Source organism: Lonchura striata, chromosome 2 (genome assembly GCF_050655825.1).
Source record: "Lonchura striata isolate lonStrDom1 chromosome 2, ASM5065582v1, whole genome shotgun sequence".
Classification (NCBI taxonomy): Eukaryota; Metazoa; Chordata; class Aves; order Passeriformes; family Estrildidae; genus Lonchura; species Lonchura striata.
Window position 1 is genome coordinate 10,686,191 of NC_140704.1, and position 22,424 is coordinate 10,708,614.

A 22,424-nucleotide genomic window follows, 5' to 3' on the forward strand; every position below is an offset into this window, starting at 1 on the left:
AAAGAGCTTTAATCAACTGATGTACAACTGCTTCTGCAGTAACTTATGTCACCTGCTACTCCACATAATATCCACACTCTTGCCTTGTTACTCTACTTTTATTAAAGACAAATAAGATCATGAACACTCACTGTAAACTTGTCCTCCCTTTTCTTTCGGTAGCCGTATGAGTTTTTCCTAAGGGAAAGAATGAAGATATGAGAATCTTGCCTATAAATGGATGGAAAGCAGTTAATGAAAAGAGGAGAAATTAATTCCAATTGCTATTTCATCCATCTTCGTTCTACACAGGTTACTAAGAAATGTTTTAGGGAAAAATTCCTAGAACCTGTCCTCTGTCCTTAAAATAAAGGTATACATCTTGTGCAAGTCGGTGTAAGAATACACTGGTTACAAGTAATTCCTGTGCTACGACAAATGCTAAAAGCATCTCAGTAGAGATTACATACTAGGGTTAGACAAAATATTACAGTATCTAAATAAGGGGGTCAGGAATTTTTGTATACCAGTGTAACTTCTCAAATACAGCTAACTATTTTCAATCCAGGTAAGGCTCCTTCAAAACATTTTCAGCCCTTCTTCAGGTGAAGCCCTTCCAATCAGCACTGTAAAATTTGCAGTGCATTCTAATTCAGTATCAATATATTTTCTAAGTTAGTTTGACTTTTATTATTCTAAATGTATTAAATACTGAAACATCAAAATATAATTTAAAGTACGGACTATTCCTGTACATTTCTGAGCAATCTTGTTTCCTGAGTTCTTAATCATACTTTCATGTAGTAGTTATAATACAATTTGGTAAATTAGATTTAGAAAAGTATTACAACCCTTACACAAAATACCCATTTAATTTTGCAATGATACAAGTCTGAAATAGGATCATCTGCAAAACACTTATCTTCCAATTCGGTAAGTCACTCAAAATGTGATTTACATGAAGTCATAAATACAGCCATTATCAAGGCTGCACAGTACTTTTACAAAGCACATATTAGAACTGTATTTATAAATATGCAAATTTTCAGCTCCTCAGGTAATTGGTTGTGGTTTTTGTTTGGTTGCTTTCAAAACAATATAACAATAGTTTCCTTAGTTGCCTGTAGCAGTTTTTCCTCCCTCTACCCAATCCATCATCTTTGCTGTTGTGTATGTCCAATTTGGTCAAAATTCTGATGCTTCAACCGAAAACGTGAAGAATGAGCACTGCTAATACACATTCAGGTGTACAATCTACAATGCTGAACAATGGAATTGAGCAGAATTTCTTCAATAAAGTCAAACAACATACAAAAACTTTCTTGCACCAGATGAAGAAAGGATAGAGGATTACATCTTATAGATCTAAATTGTTCATCAGTTGCCAATAATAATTTTCATCTGGTGGGAAAGTATGCAAGTCTGCTTTGCCTTTGTTCTGTATTTAACACTTTCTGTGAAGTACTTGGCAAGATTTTAGGTTTGAGGAGAGATTGAGTTTAAAGCAGCATTGAGAACAGTAACATACCACACCTCTACTAAACAGCAGTTTAGAAGCAGCAGTACTTGGCTGTTCAGAGGACAACTACAGAGCACACTCACCTTCCTCTCCCTAATCCAGGGGACGAGTCAAGGCTGGTCTGTTCCATCCGCCCAGTTCCCACTTCCCTCTTGGTGTAACTGGTGGTCGCGCTCTGCACCCGTGTCCTGCTTTGTCCCGGCTGCCGCGTCTGTGGACTCCTGACGCCATTGATTAAACGATCAGCAGAAAAGTTGAATATTGTAGGACTGTCTAGAAGCCCAGGTCCCCTTTCTGCACTGGGTATTGTATGTCGTATATGTGACTTGCTAGGATTCCTATAAATTCAAAAGTCATTTCAACATACGTGCACTATCAGAGATCTTCTGAGGCCTAAGCCTATTCACAGAATTCAGAAGAAGCAAGATCTTCAGTCCTTTATCACTTATTTCATTTATAAGAATGATCAATATTCATTTTAACAGGTCATGTGAATTATCAAAATTAATCTTTTCCCTCTCTGTTTTCAACTAGACCTTTACTAGATGAATAATCCTGCTGATGACATGTCATCTCAGAATATTTCAGCTTATTACCCTGAATCACAGAACAGACACGTTCTCTGCTTTCAGATTGTCCATTTACATCTCAAAACACTACATCCATTAACATCAGGAGCACCATCTGCCCTTTGGCCTCAACTCTGGCACCAGGTTCAGTTTCACAAGTATTCTCAAGTTAGCTGGTGTTACTAAAATAAGCAGATGAAAACCCCATGTGCCAGATAATGCAACAGTATTGTTAAAAGATAGATGAACTTGCCTGTTTCTGGGAGGATATTGTCTGAGTGTTGTCAGTGGAGAAGCAGCAGGCTTGAAGGTTGGAGATGTGAACCCATTTATAAATCCAGTATTTGGAAATGGTGTTACCTAAAAAAATGTATTGCATGCTTTTCATTAAAAACAAACTGAGTATTACTTTTCTTAACCCCATATTTTATGCCATTCTGTGCAGGACAGTACTCTAAAGGTTGTCTCAAACAGCAACAGAGTATCTGTCTACTGCCTTGTAGCTAACTTACAAAATTTCTGAAAAAACCCCAAGCTTCTGTTTTTCTGAGAAGTTAGCCACTACACATATTCAACTTATAATAGTTCAAGAAGATTGAAAAACATCAAGCTAGAACTCTTGGCTGTAAGTTAAATAGCTATCCTCCTATTTCACATCATACCACTGACTCATGACTTTGGAGTACCAAGATACTTCTTTGTCAGAGCTTCTAATCTACATGGCCTGTAACTGTTTCTCTTATAATTGTATGTGAATACCTCCCTTAAAAAACCCAACAACTTCCTTTAAGCTCCTTATTCTACTTCCATTTGACATCTAAATAAAGCCTAGAGAATAAGTGGATGTTAAGTGGAACTCTGATGATTTTCAGATATTACCACCTTATTCTACATGTGAAACACTGTCTTCTCGTCTGAAGAAACAACATTAGCAAAACATTTTCTGGGGTGGAAGCATATTACTATCCTGTAGTAAAAAGATGCCTCAAAACCTGAAGCATGTTCAAAGTAATTTCACCAACCTCACTAGCACACTTTTGTCTTTTTTATTTAAATGTGTGAGTTTCATTTAAGGAATATTACTGTTAGCATCAGCAAATGCTTGCTTGTCTTTTCCTCCTGAAAATAACTACAATGCAGAACAAAAAGATTCTTTCTACATTCTATTAAGTGTTGAGAAACAGCTGAGATCAAGGCCATTTGCTATAAAGGTACATTTAAACTTGAAAAATGTTTCTTGTGCAAGTTAAATCACTAATCAATGGAAAACAAAATTTAACACAGAAGGGTCTTAAACTACTGCTAGCCTAATCTAGTATGCACAACAGCAAATGCTACCTCAGGCTTCAGAAAAAGGCCATTAAAGAAGGCCTGTAACAAAGCTCCTTGAGGAACAAAGTTTCATCAAAATAATGCTTTGAAGTGCTTTCTGGTTTAAGAGTTACAACCTGAATGCTGCAAAATTCAATCAAAGCTAGTAAGCAACCACTGAACTTGAAAAATGAGAAGACACTGAACATATTAGGGACCCTAGCAATATTGAACTCTTCTTTATTATAATGATGTGCGATCCTTTTGGGGGGAAAAAATATTTCTCCCATTTTCCAATAATACCGAAAGCATCTCCACAGAAGTCAACTGGTTCAAATATACTTTCTTTTCAATTTCTTTTTTTTCCCCCCGAACAGGAAAAACTAGATCTTTTCTCAAATATGATTTAAGTACATGATGAAGAATGAGGTAGTTTTAGAATCCTGAGGAATATTGCCATATTCAAGTTTCATAACGAAAATGGTATGCCCACACTACTGGGGAATTCAATCTCAAATTAGAGATGAGAGAAAGTACAGTTTATGTTGAAGTAGAATAGAGAAACTTTGCTGTATTTTCACACAAATCTCTATATGCAAACTGCAACCCTGTCTCATGAAAATTATTGCTGTGTCATGGTTCCTCATGGTCCCTGTCCTCCTCAAGTGATTTCTATTCAAATATAGCTCTTCCTACAAAAGAATCAAGAAACATCACGTTACAGTCATGTACATAAAATTCAGCTAACCAATCACAATACACTGCAGAACAGTGAAAAGCAAAGCACAGACAGCTGATTTCCTGTTTTGCTAAGAACAGTTTGAGCTCTTTAATGCTGGCAGGCTCAAGTCTTCCCCAGAGGATAGGACTAGTAAGCTTTCTTGGATACAAAAAGTTACAGATAGACAGACAGTATGATGTGTTTGAACCTTTGGTTTATTAATCTATGTCTTCCATACTATTTCATCCAGCTCCTTCAGTATACCAGAGCAAGACTGTACAACAGCCAGTCTTAGTTTATCTACAGGCAGACTCACATTCATTGCTGCTTAACAAGACAGTTTTTTCCTGGAATAACACTGCTCACTGTGTTACCTTGTCTCCTCCACATTCTCCATCCCCAGGACAACGCCTCCCCCTGCAAGGGCTCTGGTTTCCTTCTCTGTGTGTGAAATGTTTAGCACACCAACTTTTTAATTAGCTGTGGTTCAGCACAGAGGATGTTTGCTCAAGTTTGTTCAAGGACACTTTAATCCTCTGCCAAAAAAATAACATCTAAAGAACTTGTAATTTTGAGCATTGCTCCCCTTTTTTCTTTGAGCCACAAGTAAAGAGGCATCTCCAGAGGGGAGAAAGAGGCTCCACATAGGAAACCTGAGCCTCCCAGTCATTACAGGAAGCTCCACGTATTTGTAGGGTAACAAAGGCAAACTAAAAGGGGCCAAGGTAATTCTGATGACATTGTCACAATGCAGAAAAGACAGAAGCAGCACTGCAGGATACAGCAGATATCTCAATAGAGTATTTAAGGATTTATTGCTTCCACCATAGCTTCAAGCCTTACCAACAGTCCCTTTAAGAAAATAATTTAGAAAGCAATTTTAAAGTGATTTCTCTAATTAGCAAAAGCAATTTTACTTGTCATTGCCAAAAGAGATGCTACTATTGCACAGAAAGTATTCTACTTTAAGAACAGGCCAAACAGAGCAATTCAGCATGTTAACCTACAACCCAAATTCCTGCTAGAGGATCAAGATAACTTGGTATCTTGACAAGTCTTTAGTAAAGAACTGCCTCAAAACCTAAGAGGTTTAAGAAAAGTTTAAGAAGAGAACCACACTCCAGTCTGAGATCAGACACAATTTTCAAATAATCCATCTTGTATACCATGGCATGGATTTTGAAGGACTGTTTTTCAAGAACCAGAATCTTAAACTCCTCTCTTCAGGACAGGTATGTTTCCTACACCTCAGTAAGAAAATAGTATCAGCTTGGAAAAGAATACAACTGTTTCAGAATCAAAAGACTTACCAGTGAAGGGTCAAGGTAGCTGTGTGTGGCTGACCAAGTCTGTGGGCCAATTAGGCTGTACAGTGGGAAGTGCTGCTGGGGACTGTATACTGGAGGTATGTAAAAGGATGTTGTGTAGCGCTGCTGCGTGTAGAGGTTCATATCCAGAGGTCTATATCCATTCTTTGGCAAAAATGTGTTTATAGCTATTGCCTTTGCTTTTATCCTTGCCTGCAAAGGAGATTAGATTATTTATTGCAGCAGTCTTTCAGATTATATCAGGATGGTTCAAATTAGCAGCTCTCAAACTTTTACTGGACACTTATCAGTCACTGCTTTGTCCTTCAAGGACAGCAGGAACAGCTGAATGCTTCCCTGCTGCCTGATGCTGGGCTGGATATACCACTGACAGAAATGAGGAAAAGTGAAGTCATATGTGCTACATTTCTAAACCCACCTCCAGGTCAAACAGCTGCTGAGACTGGACCACTTAAATTTGTATTAGAAATCACAGTGAGCACCACCAGAACATACACACACCCCACCCCTAACATCATAAACCTCTATTTACCTTAATTGGTTTTCCTTGGAAAGTCTTCACTTCTTCTCTAAGGTATCTATAAGCCTTTATAAAAAAGAAATTGTTAGATTTGTCAAATGTAATTTAAATAAAGGAAACTTAAGTTTTGACAGGCTAAGTCTAACAATAATTCTTAGAGTATCTGCTAATGTTACAGTATAGCAAACTCTCATACATCATCTGCACTTAGTAACATTTAACTTATCATTAAGTGCTTCAGTAGCACTAAAACAAGACTCTAATGGTTATGATTGAAGCATTTCAATGTGCCACCAAAAAAGTCAACACCCTCAGTACAAAAAAATCATAGCTTTAGCCAGGAAGCCAGGAAATGTGAAAGACAAAAAAAAAAAAAAAAACAAACCTCTTGTTATGTTTAATAGTTACTGAAGACTGGATACTACCTAAGGGAAAGCATTACTGTTTTTCTTTTTGTTACACATTTGTAATACAGTTTACAACCTGTCAATTCACCCTCGTATCATCCTTATTTACTCTTACATTCTAATATGCTTCAAAAAACAGCATTACCTGCTGTGCATCAGCTTCCGATTCAAATGTGATGAACCAATTGTCATTATAGGCAAACTCACAGTTGATGAACTTAGGCAAATTATCTCCTTTGAAAAGTGCTTCAACCTCCTGGGGAAAGTGGTTTGAAAAGGAGGCGGGGAAGGATGGAGAGAAGAAAACATCAATGTAAAATGCAAAACTCTTAACACTGAGAAAGAAAGACAGAAAGCACTGTTGGGCTTACGAAACATAACGGAATAGTTCAGAACACCTGCAGTAGTGTCAGCTCTCTCCAATCTCCCCAGTGGAAGGACTTAAAACTAGCACTAAGGCCATATTGCAAGAGAGCTTTAGCTGGGAGCTATTTAGGCTAGAGAAGACATTTAAACTTGGTATCAAATGCAGAAAGATGTCTATTTCTCCCCTGTCCCCAAAGCCATGGAGCCACATGAAAACCTGTGCATATGGTATGGGACAGGAAATTCTGCCTTTTCAGCAGAAACCTGCAACTAAACTTTAACTCAAATGTCTACAGATTCATGTATTTAAAACACAGCTTATGTTACCTCAAACATGACTGGCTAGTTTCTACAGGAGAAACAGAGCCTGGATTTTTTTTTTTTTTAATTTATTTGCATATTTTTTTGTTTTGTAACAGATTTGAGATGAGCAGCATCAAAAGGTAAAACAACTTGGGAGGCCTTACAGCATCTTGGAGTTTTGCTGCTTAAATAAAGCCTGACTCTATTGTGCTAGAAAACATAGGCTATTAAATCTGGTTAGTTAAATCTAGATTTTCCCAGCACAACAAATTTAAATCCAATGTATAAAACATTTAACTGGAGAACAACTCTTCTGAAAATAAAGACAACTCAGAACTTTTTTGTCAAACATTTAAGAGTGAACCAGTGGTAATATATCCAACCTGATGAACTCATGACAGAAAAAAAAATCTACAATACTAAGAGTTAGAAAGTCTTTGAAAGGCTACATTAAATTTGGAAAGCTAGAAGTAGCCACTATTTTAAAGCTATGTACATAGCATATATCCAATTTCTCCCCCCAGTTCCTTTTAGCATTTTGTTTCATGTTCCTTTTATTAAGGCCACTTACTTTTTTGTTACCAGTTTCTAAACTGAAGTACTTCTCATTTTTGTATGATGGCTATTAAGAGGAGCAACTCTTTCAGAATCTTTTAGTCTTCTTTGTAAAATTAAATAGAAGAGAAACTAAAATATATACCCATCATCAAGAATCTGCACCTTCTCCTCCTTCTTGAAAATGCAAGATGGTTAAATATGACCCCATGATTTTTTCTAGTATTTCCATATGTCATAGTCCCTGTTTCATCAGAGTGACATTAAGTATCTTTCAGAGAATAAAGTTCTCCAGTCTTGCACTCATTCCACAAGCCAGTGGAGATTCTTAGTGACTTATTGACACCTCTCACCTCATCATTACGGAAACATTTACAAAGCTTTAACTACTTTACTTGAACAAGCTTCAAGGTGCAGCAGTGGCATTTTCTAGTCTAAGGCTTATGTTCTTTCGTCTTTGTCTATTTATCCATGGATCTGAGAGCACCAAGTGCATATAGGTTGGATAAAGCCATGAAAATGATGTATCTCTACCAAAAACAGCACTATCAGTTTCCCAGCCCTCTGCGGAACTACAGATTCTACCACAGTCTTGCTATGAGCAACATGCGTCTACCAAAAATATTTCTTATCCAAGCAAAGACAATAAACTAAGTTTAAGAAGTGCTATTAGAAACTAACAGTTTAGTAAAAAATGTGAGGTGCTTATTGATATTTAGAAGAAATCTAACTTCCAAGTCCTAAGGGAAAAGTGTTCTTTACTGAACAAGGGAACACTTACTTCAATGGGAGTAGATTCAGGTACTTCACGTAAAATCACAATACAGCGATTCTGATTTGGCCGAACTTTTTCTCCCTTTTCATCCACTTGAACTAAAGGCAACGCTAAGAAAGAAAAGACAAGAATGTATTTTAGCTGTCAACAAACCTAGTAGCTTTGCACTCCAAAAGATGCTGTGAACATAGACTTACAATGCAGAGCCTCAAATATTTTTGAACATTAAGAAACAAGCAGACAATGTTTTTGTTCATCATTTACATGCCTGAAGAATGCTTCCTAGTCTTTTACAAAATTTGTAGCTGTGGCCAAACTCATTTTGAGCTGAGCTTTTCCATTTCTAACTGCATCTATACACACCCTGGCAACACCCTTGTAGCTTCCACTAGGTATTCATTTCCCTTTCCATCTCTGGTATGCCTCTCTCTTGTTTTGAGCAGACTCAGAAGCACAGAGTTAAGCCAAGGGGGTCTCTTGATCCACCTACTTCCCTTACCTTTACAGGGGATGAAATGTTTTTGTGCTTCCAGGAGAGAACTCCCAGCACTAGTATAGTTAGTGTCTTTATCCTCCATGGAAACTTCCCACAGAATTCCTCCCAGCTGTGCTCTGAACAAGCTCAAGTTTGCTCTTGCAAAATGTTAAACCTTAGAAACACTCAGTGTGCTCAGCACGACCCCAAACGCTACAGTTCTGTGACTGGTGCAGCCAAGGCCTGCACTGACTGAGATGCACAAAGCAGGTTTTCTCAGTTTCTGGGCAGGGAGTCCAGCAGTGCCTCATTCCTGGTTGGCACATCTAACACTCCTATGGGGAAACAGTCCTCTGCACATTCCAGAAACTTGATGGATGACATGAGCTGCTGTATTGTTCTTCCATTGAAATCAACTGTAAGAACTGGGCTTGGCTGACCCAAAGCTCACTTAAGTGACACAAATATTGCTCTGTTGGCCTTATTGTCTTGGTTTAGGTTAGTAGCTGATGCCAACTGTAAGATCCCCCTTGGAAACCACCCCCAGGGTCTTGGCCCACAGAGCTTCCATAGAGCTTCCATGACTGATGCAGTTGATTTCTATACATTGAAGGTTCTCTTCAACAGAGTGAGACTCCTCCAAGCCTTTTTCCCCACCTGTCTTTACAGAACCACATCCCACAATTTAAAATCGTTAATTCTTATGTGCATAGATCATTATTCAATAGCTGGAATACAGAGCAGCTTTGATAAAACTAGTCCTAAAACTGTGATGATCTAATGCTTTCCAGCACACAGGAACTTTTACTTACATCTCAGCACTTCAACAATCAAATCCATATCAGTACTGAGTTTCTTGACATGATCAAGATTTGCTACTGTCATTATTGGCACATACTGATCACTGTCCATCTGTGATATAAGGTACATGTCACTGGCAAGATTTTCTCTGTTGGGAGAAAAAAAAATAGGGAAATGTCACAGATTAACTTTGTCCAGTAAACTTAAGACAAAAATTCAACACATAGTAGAAGGCCAATTCCTTCAGCATTTTTGCTAATTAATGAAAATCACTGGCTTAAAGCTTGCTAAATGGCTTAAATGATTCGGTTTTAATTATGAGCAGTAAAGATCATAAAAATTTGCCTGATCTGTAATTGCTTATAACTACTTTCATTTCAAACCCATATATTTGCTAGTTTATACATTAGGCACAGAGGTTTCAGGTAAGTTTTAAGAGGTACATCAACACAACACTCTGAAATTTATGTGTTACTTTTTCCAAATTCTAATCCTTTCCACTCAGATTTAGGTGACAACTAAGAAATGTAATAACATACATCCCAAGCAGTTAGTCATCCTCCAGTTTGGTACATTTATGTAAATACATACCTAGATAAACAGAATTCCAGTGTCTTTTTCAGTAATTCTCGTAAATCTTCCTGACCTTCTGGCTGCAACTGTTCATTTCCACCTAATAATTAAAATACTTCAAATTAAAAAGTAGCTCTGCTATATTACACAGTATCTATTTTAAACAAGCCATCATGTCTGTTACTGACTACATAAGTGGTAATCAATTTTCAAATTCAGTAGATGCTCATTATGTGTTAGTTACCAATCCCTGAAATTTCATGGCAACTCTTTTTATTTAAGACAAAAAAGAGAAACCATGTCTGACTTCACTTGTTAACCTCTGTTCTCCAAATACATAAAAATCCAAAGCACTTTCAGAACAGCTACAGCTACAAGCGCATCTCAAAGTAAATACCGAAGTGATTTGGCTCGTAGATCTGTGCTCCATTCTCAGGAAAGTAACCAATTTCTGGCTGACAAAACCCTGACTAAAGCAATGCAAGGGAACAATGCAATGGAGGAACTTCTGGTCTCACTCTAAATTACCAACACATTAACTCAGAGAAGATTTTCAAAAATATAGTTATGGAATATGAGCTAGTTTCCAGAAGCTTCTTAAAACATACCATCTGGTATAGACTACAGCTACTAACAGTAGCACTGAAGAGAAATTCTGGAAGTTAAGTAAGAATGTGAAGAAGTTAATACTAAAATGTTGCTTATTTTAGCATTTCAAGTACAAAACGGGTCTTTCCCTACATTAACATTACTACTTGAGACAAAAACTGCATGTGAATCTCACCTCAGTACCTGACCCAGCTAGAAACATGCATTTGTTTGATTCTGTGCAGCACCTTCTAAGATTTAAACCAGGAGGAGACTGGCCTCTAAACACATCCAAATTTGACTGCAAAAGAGACAGGAATTGCTAGGGTCTGTTTAAAGAACGCATATATTGAATGAGGCATTGGTATAGTTTGGGGGGCTTTTTTTGTTTTTCAGATGCTCACTGATGTTCAACTCAAAGTATGTGTTTAGTTTGTTTTTAAACTAAGTCCAAGCACATCTTAGCTTTCTCTTACCTGTCTGGGTGGTTTCATGCATAGACTCATAGTCGGAATGATCGAGAGCCAAAGGGTTCATATCCGCCTGCTCTGAGCCCGGGATGGCCGCGCTCGGCTCCGGCAGCTCTGTCAGCACCGCGTTCTGGTGCTTTTTGTCGCCATCGCCATTGGCATCCAGTCCTGCAGCACACGTCACAGACACACTCAAAAGTGTTCTTTCTAATCACAACAATGCCAGAGTTAAAACTACATCTGAAATAAAAGTGATTGCCTACTTGCTTTACATTTTTTAACAGAAAATTAAAATCGAGACAGTGCTGCACCGAATTTTAACTTCTGCTTGAGCAACAGCTAGAAACTCTTATTCATACCTTCTGTACAGGAATCTGGAGGCTGGTCAGGTATTTCTTCCCACGTTTTGCTCACGCTACCATCAGTGGCACCACTTGCTTCCAAGTGTAACATATGATTTCCCCACACCTTTGCATTGGGGTTTAATTCAGAAACCTTGGCTGACTCCTGCAAAATGAAATTGATTACGCATTTTGGGGATGCACAGCAGGCATCTAGTGCACAGATACATTCAGTTTCAAGTAAAAGTATCAGACATACAACTCAAGATTTTACTATCATGTTTTTTCACACCTGAATATATTAACTTAATTCCCATAATCATTTCAGGTACAAACACAACTGAATTGTAGTGCACAGGATCTCATTTCCCTGATTAAGAACTACCAGAAAATGCTATCCAAGCAAATGACAACAAACATTTCATTCTTTGCCTTTGAGAAACTAACTCAGCCTGTACTTGACCTAGACTTCAGGCAGTTCTCTAATATACATGTCTACCTGATATTAATTATATTGCTATTGTATCTGTTTCTACAAAATAATACTAAAAAGAAATCAAGAAAATACAAAAGTACAGGGATTTTTGTGAAATTATATAACCATGTAACAGTTTTAATGAAACATTCTGGAAAACTGAAAGCGGCAAGATGCACATGACAATTTCTATTATTTTAGAGGAGGAACAGGGCATTAGGACAAAAAAGGATGAATAACCACATCCAGTTAAATAATCTCAAAATAACCTCTTTTAAACTGGATTGGAAATGGACACATTTAATGATTACATATGGTTATATACAGCCATCATATAAATGGTCACATCTGTGCTTAAGAGTGATGGATCTCTGCAGTGCAAACATCTACTACAATACTTTAGAGTAACATGAGATTTGTTTTGCTTATGTTTGAGCAAAATGCATTGAGTTATTCCACACAAAACATATGTTGAGTGTTTTAATGTAATTACACTGGGAAAGAATATTGCTCATGATAAGACACTAAAAAAGCTTATTAAAAATTTGCTTTCTAAATTTAGAGATGCTAGGAACATTACACTGTGTAAAGACAGGCACTCCAAAACCCCATAAAGCTTTAAATCTTCTTAAACACATACAACCAAATACTTATCACAGTGCATAGAAAATATATCCAGAAAATAAAAAAACCTTAAAAATTTTTCTTAAACACATCTCTTGAATGACAGAGAAGACTTAACAAAAAGCAGAAGTGTTTGACATTAACTACTTGCATAGTAAGATTCAAAGATGACAGCAAGATCCATCAGTTTCCATTAATATAAGATATTCCCCCAGGAGACAGCAAACAGCCTCGAGCACAATCAACTGCCCACACTGCAATACTGGGCAAGGTCAGAGCAGCTGTTCCAACTATTCCAACAGTGGGTGAGGGGAACAATTTCAGGGAAGCTCAGCAGGGAAGGAAAAGGAGCAGCAGCTGCTACAGGTTGACTTCTGTAGAGTGGGTAAGGCTGGAGGGGACCACTGGAGGTCATCCAGTCCAACCTCCCCACCTGAGCAGGGTCCACAGAGCAGCTCAGGATTGTGTCCAGACAGCTTCACTTGTTTCTTAACCCAGCTAGCCAAGATCCATCCTAGGTCCTTCCTCTTACTTCTGCAGACACTGTTCTCTACAGCACTATTCACCTCCAGAAGTGAGGAAGAGATTTCCCAATTGCTACCAAACAAGATCTTCAGGAAATCTACAAACATTTCTTCCTGTACAAAGCTGAAGAGCATTAAGAATGGTTTGTAGCAAGCTTCCTTTCTGCACACTGTTTATCTTAAGTTCAGCTGAAACTGAGAACCTGAAATCAAGTTACTTTGTGTGACAGTTTAGTCATTAGCAAAGTAAACAGAACAAAAAAAAACAATATTCAGCAAAATTTTTGACTTCTGCATTCTGTACAGCATTTGGTTTTTCAAAGGAAAGGGAGTCATCGGGTTTAGGACAAAATAACATCTATTTAACTAATGAAACCACAGTTTGACTTGGCTTAGTCAAACTTCTAGCTTCAGCTTTTAGGGCAAATCACTTCTGCAGAATACTTACAAGTTCGTCTTTATTGTGCCATCCCCACATACCAGCATGTTCCGGTGCTAGCAGCTGATATGGGTATGTTTCCACTGCATATGAAGCACTTGTTAAATTTTCAGGTTCATTTTGGAAGTTTTCACTAACTATACACAGTCTGTCATTCTTCATGGTATCATTAGAAGCCGCATTATTCCATAAAAAGCCCACTAGATATTCACCATTAGCAGAAGGAACTGTGTCAGAAAGCAGCTGATTTGTCCAATCAGCATTACCAGTCTGAAGATTGATGAAATGTGACCACATTTCAACGTGAGGATTTTGTCTCTCCAGGTCATAGGACTGCTTCTGGTCACTTGATCCATCTTCCATCAGACCTAACACACACTGCTCTCTGCCTTGCTGAAATCCTGCTGCACCAGGAGAGGCACTGGGTATTTCATAAGAAGGAGTAGCAGCGTATTTGTCTACCTGCTTTGGGTCAACACAAACTCCAAGCTCTTTGTTTGAGAAAATCTTGTGATCTGGCTGCATCTGTTCCCAGCTTGTGGTCAAGTCATTCATCTGAGTATTTAATATGTAACTGGTGTTTTTCAGTTCAACAGTCTTGGCTTGCAACTGCTCCAAATTCCCCCTGGTAGAAGGTTCTAGATTCTCAGCTGATAAACCAAAATCAGTGAGGTTCTCCTCTGCATGGATGCTGACATACTGGTTTACTTCACCTTCCTGAAGACTACATTCATTTACATCACACATACTTTTTTCATGAGTTTCTGATCTTTCCTCAGTAAAAGGCCCAACAGAAGCTTGAGTGTTCGCAACTTCTGGCTCTGGACTGGCACAGTAACACAACTCAGGCTCTTCTGCTGGCTTATCATGCTCATGACAACATGCATTTTGACACAATAAAGGCAAAACATTATGGTCTTTATTTAAGAGTTTACTGGCATCTTCCAGATTTTTAGTGGCACCTTTTAATTTTACACTCCTGTCCATATAACTGTCCGTGGCTGCAGGTACAGTGGAGTCTGAGGCAGCATTCTGACTGTCAGCCAAGCCTTTACTGCAATTGAAGATGCCTTTATCACAATCAGCAATGTTACTATCCAGGTTCTGGTTTACATTTTCTGCCTTGTTATCAATGGACTTATTTAGTTGACCTTCAAATTTTGTCTGTTTTACAGATTCTGCTACATGCCCAGCTATTTTGGCTGACTCAGTCTCTGCACTCCATTGATTTTCCACTGTGTGGAAGGAACATACATCCTGTTGTTCATCTTGTCTGCTGTTCACATCTAATTTACTCATATGCTCACATTCTACAGACACAGAAGAGACACTGGTTTTGTTATCTGAATTTGAATATTTGCATACTTTGTCTTTATTTTCTAGTAACTCTTGTGAAACCTGACACTCTAGGCTGTTTTCCTTTAGGAACATTTCACCTCTGCTTGCATTATGTGCATGAGGTTCCACAGTGCCATCACTTATCCCTGATCCAGTTCTGCTCAAGTTACTAGCTTCCTCAAGCAAGTCACCTTTCAGTTCAGTGGCACACACACAGGTATCTTCCTCCATGCCAATGTGAATTGCAGCTTCAGATGATGTCTTGATTTCAGTGCAACCCTTAATATGAGTTTGAAAATCAGAACCTTCCTCCAAGTTTAGCTGTGTTTCAGTCATGTTCAAAGCTTCACAGCTATGAGAAACTGTACCAGTGCATTTCTCTCCCTCTTTCAAGGATTCTTCAAAACTGCTGCAATGTTCACTAGAGTCTGGTGAAAATGTTTGGCTATCACCATATGTTCTGTCAAGTGTTTTCTTTTCCACATTTGAGTTTACTTCACTTTCTGGCTCTAGAAAGCAGACTTCTTCATCAAGTTTGTCTACACTATCCATTTCATGTAACTCCAATGACAATTTAACATTATCCCCTATGTTGTCTACTACCTGTTTAGTATTTATTTGCTCTACGACGCTTGAGGAATGCCTAGTTAGTGGCACAACAAGTGCTACAACATCAGAATGATTACTTCCTTCAGTTTTTCCTGAATTTGATTGTCCAGTGTTTAACAATACATTGGAAATACAATCACTGTTTTTCACCTTTTCTGAATCAGGGCTGTATTGGTCCTCTTCAGCAGCATCCACAGGCTTTACAGAATCACAAGCTGTATGCAGTGATTCATTCCAACTGGCAGCACAACCCATGGTATATACCTCCTCTTTCTGATTCTCAGGGATGATTTCACCAGGCACTTTTGCTTTTAAGACATCTGTTACTGTACTGTCAGTATTTAACCTATGCACCTGACACCCATCAGTCAGTAAGTTATCAAAAGAATGCTGGATGTCTAGGCTACAATATTCCTTTGTATCCTTTTTCTCCAGGTTTGAGCTATTCTCCTTTTTATACTCAAACAGTTCTTTCTGTGAATTAGACTCAGCTTCCACTTGTGCCAATTGTTTCATTGGAAATTCCTTTCCCCTGTCTAGAGGTCGTGCCATGGTGCACATTCCTTCATCAGTAACAGCTGAGTTATCTACGTCTGCTGCAGTCTCTTCATGCACAGTAGCTGGCACCTCTTCATCCCCTTTCAGATCTTCGGCATCTACAACACAAATGCTGTAAAACTCCTTGTCTTTCACATTTTGACTGTTGTCTACATAAAGACAGGAAAATGTTGGAGACATCTCTCTATATGAACTCGAAACTTTCTGTAAGCTGTCACTCTTGCTGTCTTCAAGATTTACTGTTGTTTCATTTTGCCTTGAATGGTCACATGTAACTGCATAATCCTCCAGAGAATTTCTATTTAAGGAAATTTCACTCTGTAAGCCTTTGTCTAAGATATCTGGTACACGTGAATTAGAAATATGGTCAAACAAGCAACGCTCCTGTGAAGCTACATTCTCATTATTAATAGTGCTATTATTTTCTATATTGTTCACATGCTGATCATTACTAATAAGTTTTTTAGGTGCTCTTTTTTTAATAATCTTATCTTTCTTTTCTTCACTTGTGTGCAGATTTCCATACGTACCAGAGACTTTCAAGAGGTGACTAAAGGAATTAAAGAAGCTAAAAGGTCTGCCATATGTCCTCCTAGGGCTCACATGGGGAGTATTCCCCATGCTGTTATATGACGAATACTTTCCTCTTCTACCCCAAAAACCAAATTTAGAATCTGACACTGCACAATCATCACTACAAACACGTTCAATGCCGACTGTCACAGCTGCCCCATTAACTGTCCTTCCCACTGTATGCAGATCCTGGCTTTCCACAGTTCCAAAAATTGAAGATAAAGTTTTACTTATCCTTGACTTTGGTGCTTCCTCTTCCACAGATTTTTGTAACAAGCTGGTTTTCTCCTCACTTGTGCTGTTACTCAATTCCTTACTGAAGCAGCAGCCCATGTTTAATAAGCAGTGTCAGGGGGTCTTCTCATTGCAAATCACCCTCCTCTTTACACAAACTTTCTATGGCTACTGAGGAGACAAGCCAACACCCAACTGCTAAAAATAGCACACTTTAAAACCATGCAGGGGTTCATATGTCATTGCCACTCAAAGTCCAAATCCCAGTTGCTGAGCAATGTTTCAGTATTTCATCATATACACTGTAATATTCAAGCCAAATACTCCTTCCAATAAGGTTACAGTCTGTTTAGGAGTATTACTGAGTCTCATGAACTTCTATTGTTTAACTTCCTAAAAAGTTTTGTCCATCCAAATCATTAAAATATTTAAACAACATATTTCACAATGCCCACATGTGACAGAAACTACTTGTTTTCATATTTAATACAACTCCCACTTTCTATACAAGGACAAATGCATTCTGACTTTACATGTTTAAATCTGATGTGTAGATCAAACACTTTTTGGACCATTTTCTCCTTCTCCTCCCTTCCCCCAGAGCTGAACCTACACCACAATTACTTCTTTAGGAAAAACAGGCTAAAGATAGATAAGACCTCATGTATTCCATTGAGCAGTCATTGTACGTTATCAGAAGCTAATTCTGTTCCAAGCCTTTTTTTAAAATTTGTTATCTGCATGAAAATAAAAAGAATACATAATTCCTAAGTGACTTACAGCACTGAAGGGGGCTTCAAGATCATTTACCCACCTCATGGTACTGTGACAGGATTAATTATACTTAAGCTCAGAAAAAAACCCTGTATCCTTTTACTAAAAATTCAGAAATATTTAAAAAGTAATTTGGCTGAATGCTATTCCTTCCAAAAGTCTGTCCTCAGTATAGTTTTCATTTTTGTACATATACAGACTCCTTCTGACCTCATAACAACAAAATCTTTTTTATACACATGTATTTACATATTGAAATACTTCTATTACTGTGAGTTCTTGTAGTTACTAATAAAAAGTGGTTCTGTTTCTTCAAATATAAAAGCCCAATAATAAAGCTGAAAATACCCAGCAATCTTTTTCTGCCCTAAACAGATTTGTTCTTATTTGCCTTTCCATTACTTCACATCACTCAGACCTTCTCTCAAATGCATTGCTACTATTTCAGATTTGGACTCCATACTTCAGAAAGCTTACAGAGTGTACAACTACAGCACCACTCTACTCTGTTTTTTAAAAAGATATTGAAAATATGTAAGAGTGTAAGACAAGACAGACCCTTAAACTCTATTTCAAATGTTCTTTCAGATGAACACTTAACCCGGTGCTATTTTTCCACTGGTTGTGCACCTTATGGCAATTAATATTCCACTAACTCTGATCATAAAAGATTGCTGAATTGACAAAAAAAGTACATCCCCTCTTCAACAAGTCTGCTTTGAAATTGTAAAGTAAGATCAGAGGAAAACTACCCTCCCCCCACTCCTTATCCAACCCAGGAAGACTCCAAGTGCCTGCAGCTACACTGTTCCTAAGGATAGGAAGTCTGATGCATCATTGCTGCCATCTGCTGCATTTTTTTTAATTCTCCCCTGGGACAAAGTTATTCAACATGCTTGGATCCAGACTGAAAACTATGCCAAGTCACTCCTCTCTTTAGCATTCCCTGGAACCGAGAACAGGGAAAGGGGGAGGGAGTTACTTATAATAGTTTTTTTGAAGAAATGCCATGAGCAAACAATTTAACTGTTTTTAATGTCAGCTTAAAGTCACAGTAATACCTAAAAAAATCAAAACTATTCAGAAAACTCCCTTATCAGGTAAACAAATAGCAAGATTTTTCCCTTTGGAATTTAACCATTTCTAACTCGTGCTTTCTAGAGAGGAGCTAAGTGTCTTTAAGAGACAGACCAGGGCAAAGTCCACTTTTCTAGTGCCTAACAACCACTTCTCCTATCAACTAATGGGAAGAAAAGGGGTGAAGCAGTTCAGGCAAGCAGAAACTTATTCCAGTTTTCCCATACCCTTCTCATGTGTACATTTTGTACTTGTTCCCTTGTTTTTATCTTAGGGTTCCAGGGATAATTTCTATTTTAAAGCAGCTACAGTGTACATTCATTAAGTCAAATTTCTCAATACTATTTAGTGTGGGATTACAACTTTAAAAAAAAAAAAAGGCAACATGAATTTAAGCAGAAAATGCCACTCCTGTTATGCTACAGCACTCAAGGCACCTTCTGGCTAAGCTTAACACTGCCACCAGCTTGAAAAGCACTTAACAGAGTTCATGCTCTGCTACTTCAGAGCCCAACTCGTCTGGGGAGTAAATTTTGTTATTTTGTTTTTGGTTTTTTTCCCCTTTATTCATGCATATTTTAGCTCTGGTATATTTCTTGTCTATTCAAAGCCTAAACAGGTTTTCTGACTGCATGAAACAAAAATGCTCTGAAGCAGCACTTTCATAACCTGAACAATTACTTTTTTTAATAGGTATTTAGTCTTATGTCCTGCACACACCTACACAGAAGGCAAGAAGTCAACATGCTTATTAACTAGAGCATACTTCCCCATCTTTCATTTCTCCACGTACCTATTCTTTGCCAAGGAGTAAGGACTTATCCCAGTAATATTTTTATGATATATCCCAGATATATTTTTAAATTTAAAAACATAATCTAGATTTAAAGTTACAATAACACAACTCAAAAATTAGTCCAATCAAATTTCCTTTATTCTTTCTCTGTAATAAAGTCATGCAAATGTAACAAGTTCTGAAGAAACAGATGTGTGTGCACTCCCAGGCCACACCTGATGCCATGCCCATCACCAGTCAAGGGAACAGAGAAGAGCAGTGTCACAAAGGATGTTGAAGTGACACTACTGCAGGCTTCTGAAACAGCTGATCAAATTGCCTAACTTTCCCTCCAAGAGATCACGGTTAATGGACTGCTAAGAGTTTAAGTACATATTCTACACACTGAAATAATCAAACATGAGCATTAGATGTCATCTACATGTATTAAACTATTCTTATAGCCTATTCACTTTTCTTATGGCCTAAATCTAGAATACCACGACAGAAAAAGCAAACCCCAAACAGTATTGATCCATCATGATGCTAAAACTGTACATATCCAGTTTAAAGTCTAAATCTCCAATTTCTTGTTTAAAGCCAGTTGTGATCTCTTGAATTATTAAATACCACCTACTCATTATACAATCTCCTGCTTAACATTAAACTGGCACATACTGCATGTAATACTGTGTACTGTCCAGTGATCTGAGGATTATATGGTATACTGAATTTTCACCGAACACATGGTCCTGTATTTAACTAGCAAGCCTGATTTCCTCAGTTCCTCTTCATTCTGAGGCTTATTCTTGAATGGGTTGCAGAAGGATTTTTGAACAACATAATCCAGCAGCAGTAAGCCTGAGACATCCTTTTATAGTACTTCCTAAGGAAAACATTTTTGGGAAGTAAAATTAAGTGCCATCTTTCAGGAAGTTCTAGTTATTTTTCCTCTGGTTTGAACAACAGCATGACTGAACTTGTATTTACAGTACCTATAAGGATTGACAAAAATCAGTGTACCACACAGATTTGAATTCCCATTACCAGAAACCCATGGCAGCACCTGGTAATTATCAGCTAGGGAATGAATGGGTAATACTAATATTGCAATCAGATGGTAAGTTTAAATGGCACCACTGTAATATCCTGCACTGGAACACCCATTTGCAGAACTTGTTGTTGCTTGTTGTCGCACAAGAATCCCTTCTAAAGATATTTTCAAATTTCCAGATCAGGTCTTCAATTTAGAAAGTGCTGAAAGGCCACACATTCAAATGTGAGCATGACAGAGGAAGAGTTTAGGTTCAACAAGCAAAGAAAAAGACTGTGCACACCTTTAGCACTAAAAGTCATTTAAATCTTATCTGGCAGAGACAGGACATACAAACTACCTCCACCATGGGATTTGCAACTTGGCCTCTTCCCTCAGAGTAACCTAATTTCTAGCAGCAAAGAGTTACTATTGAAAAGGAAGCACAGAAGTGAGTTAAAATGGAGTGAGCTGCTTCTTAAATGCTGACTCTCCTTGGTCCAGCCTAACAAGTGCTTTCTCAGAAAGAGTAACTGTCAATCAGGATACAAATAGTCCATTGGCAGATGTCACCTGAAGTGAAAAGTCCACCTCTAGGTTAAAGAAGTTGAAAAAAATAGCACATTTAACTCCCAAAGCTAAGATAACTGTCGAAGTTAAGAATATGCTAGTATCCTCTAAGCTATGTACCTCCAATGTGTTAAGTCTAAGCTACTATTGACAAGAAATCCGTGAAGATCTCAAGATGCCTATTTCCTTCAAACAACTTGTGTGCAAAATTCTGCTGTTAAATACCACTAGAATCAGCCAAACTGATTGGTTGTGTTGGAATTGAACCATACTAGACTTGTGATTGATCTACATTATGCTTTAAATAGCATTGTTTCATAGCTACTTCAATGCAGAAGAAAAGACTGTCTCACTGAGGTTAGACTCTGAAACATGTTAGTGAACAAGTGATCTGTGTATCTTTAAGCAGTAGCCCTGAAAAGTGATTTTTGAAGGATTCCATCCAAACATCAAAAACTTCATTTTAATTTAGTCATTATTGATTACCTATTCAACATTACTCCCAGTAGAATGTCTTCAGTTTTGTTCTTGCCAAATAACAGAATGACTAAGTTCATAATTAGAACAATTAAGTTATTGTTCAAAGAGAAAAAAAAAATACTTCATATAACCACTTCTGATTAAGAATTAGCCTAATACCTATTTTTACAGGCTCTACTGAAGTGCATCAAGATTCCCCATTGAAATAACTTTCTTCCTGAACAAAAGCATTTAGACAAGGTGTATCAAGATATCCCAGTGGAACAGCACAGCCAAAATAGCTAGGAATGCAATTCAGCACATTTCTTGTAAGTCTATTAAAAACAGACTCCTAGAAAGCTCACTAGGGGCCATGGCAGAATGGCCCCATATCACATGCACACTGAAATAATGACCCGCACAAACATGCACCTACGTCTTTTTGCAGTCTAGCCCTCTGATCTCAAAATAATTAAGACACAAGAAACAGCAGGTGGTTTTCACCTGACCTGAAGTATGTACTTGCTAAAGGCAATAGAGTTGTGATTCCACAAGTTTTTTCTCCTTCCTATCACATTTATGAAAAGATGGATGTATCTTAATGATTTCAGTTTGCTAATTCTTTCCTGCACTCTGTGAAGTTTTTCTCCAATTATAATCTTGTTCACAGAACTTGCAAGTGAAGTCCTGAAGCAGTGGTATTACAGAAGGGACCATTTTAAAAACACCACTGTTATCAAAATATATTGGTAATTATGCTC

The 22,424-nt window shown here is 37.8% G+C and overlaps 1 protein-coding gene across 4 annotated transcripts in view; it reads right to left on the reverse strand.

Moving 5' to 3' along the window:
- LARP4B (La ribonucleoprotein 4B) overlaps nt 1–22,424 on the reverse strand; it is a 54,514-nt gene that overhangs the window by 12,132 nt on the left and 19,958 nt on the right. For 2 of the 4 annotated variants that reach the window (XM_085572956.1, XM_021528805.3), the window contains exons 1-12: nt 13,673–17,215; nt 11,620–11,767; nt 11,267–11,428; nt 10,221–10,302; nt 9,641–9,777; nt 8,360–8,463; nt 6,500–6,610; nt 5,960–6,013; nt 5,410–5,619; nt 2,321–2,427; nt 1,582–1,836; nt 132–177 (exon numbers count right to left, since the gene is read on the reverse strand). In XM_085572956.1, coding sequence (XP_085429082.1) covers nt 132–177; nt 1,582–1,836; nt 2,321–2,427; nt 5,410–5,619; nt 5,960–6,013; nt 6,500–6,610; nt 8,360–8,463; nt 9,641–9,777; nt 10,221–10,302; nt 11,267–11,428; nt 11,620–11,767; nt 13,673–17,074 — 4,818 coding nt within the window. In that variant the 5' untranslated portion in view covers nt 17,075–17,215. Of the gene's footprint in view, nt 1–131; nt 178–1,581; nt 1,837–2,320; nt 2,428–5,409; nt 5,620–5,959; nt 6,014–6,499; nt 6,611–8,359; nt 8,464–9,640; nt 9,778–10,220; nt 10,303–11,266; nt 11,429–11,619; nt 11,768–13,672; nt 17,216–22,424 lie in introns of those variants that run through there. The other 2 variants (XM_021528806.3, XM_021528807.3) reach the window with 2 other exon arrangements.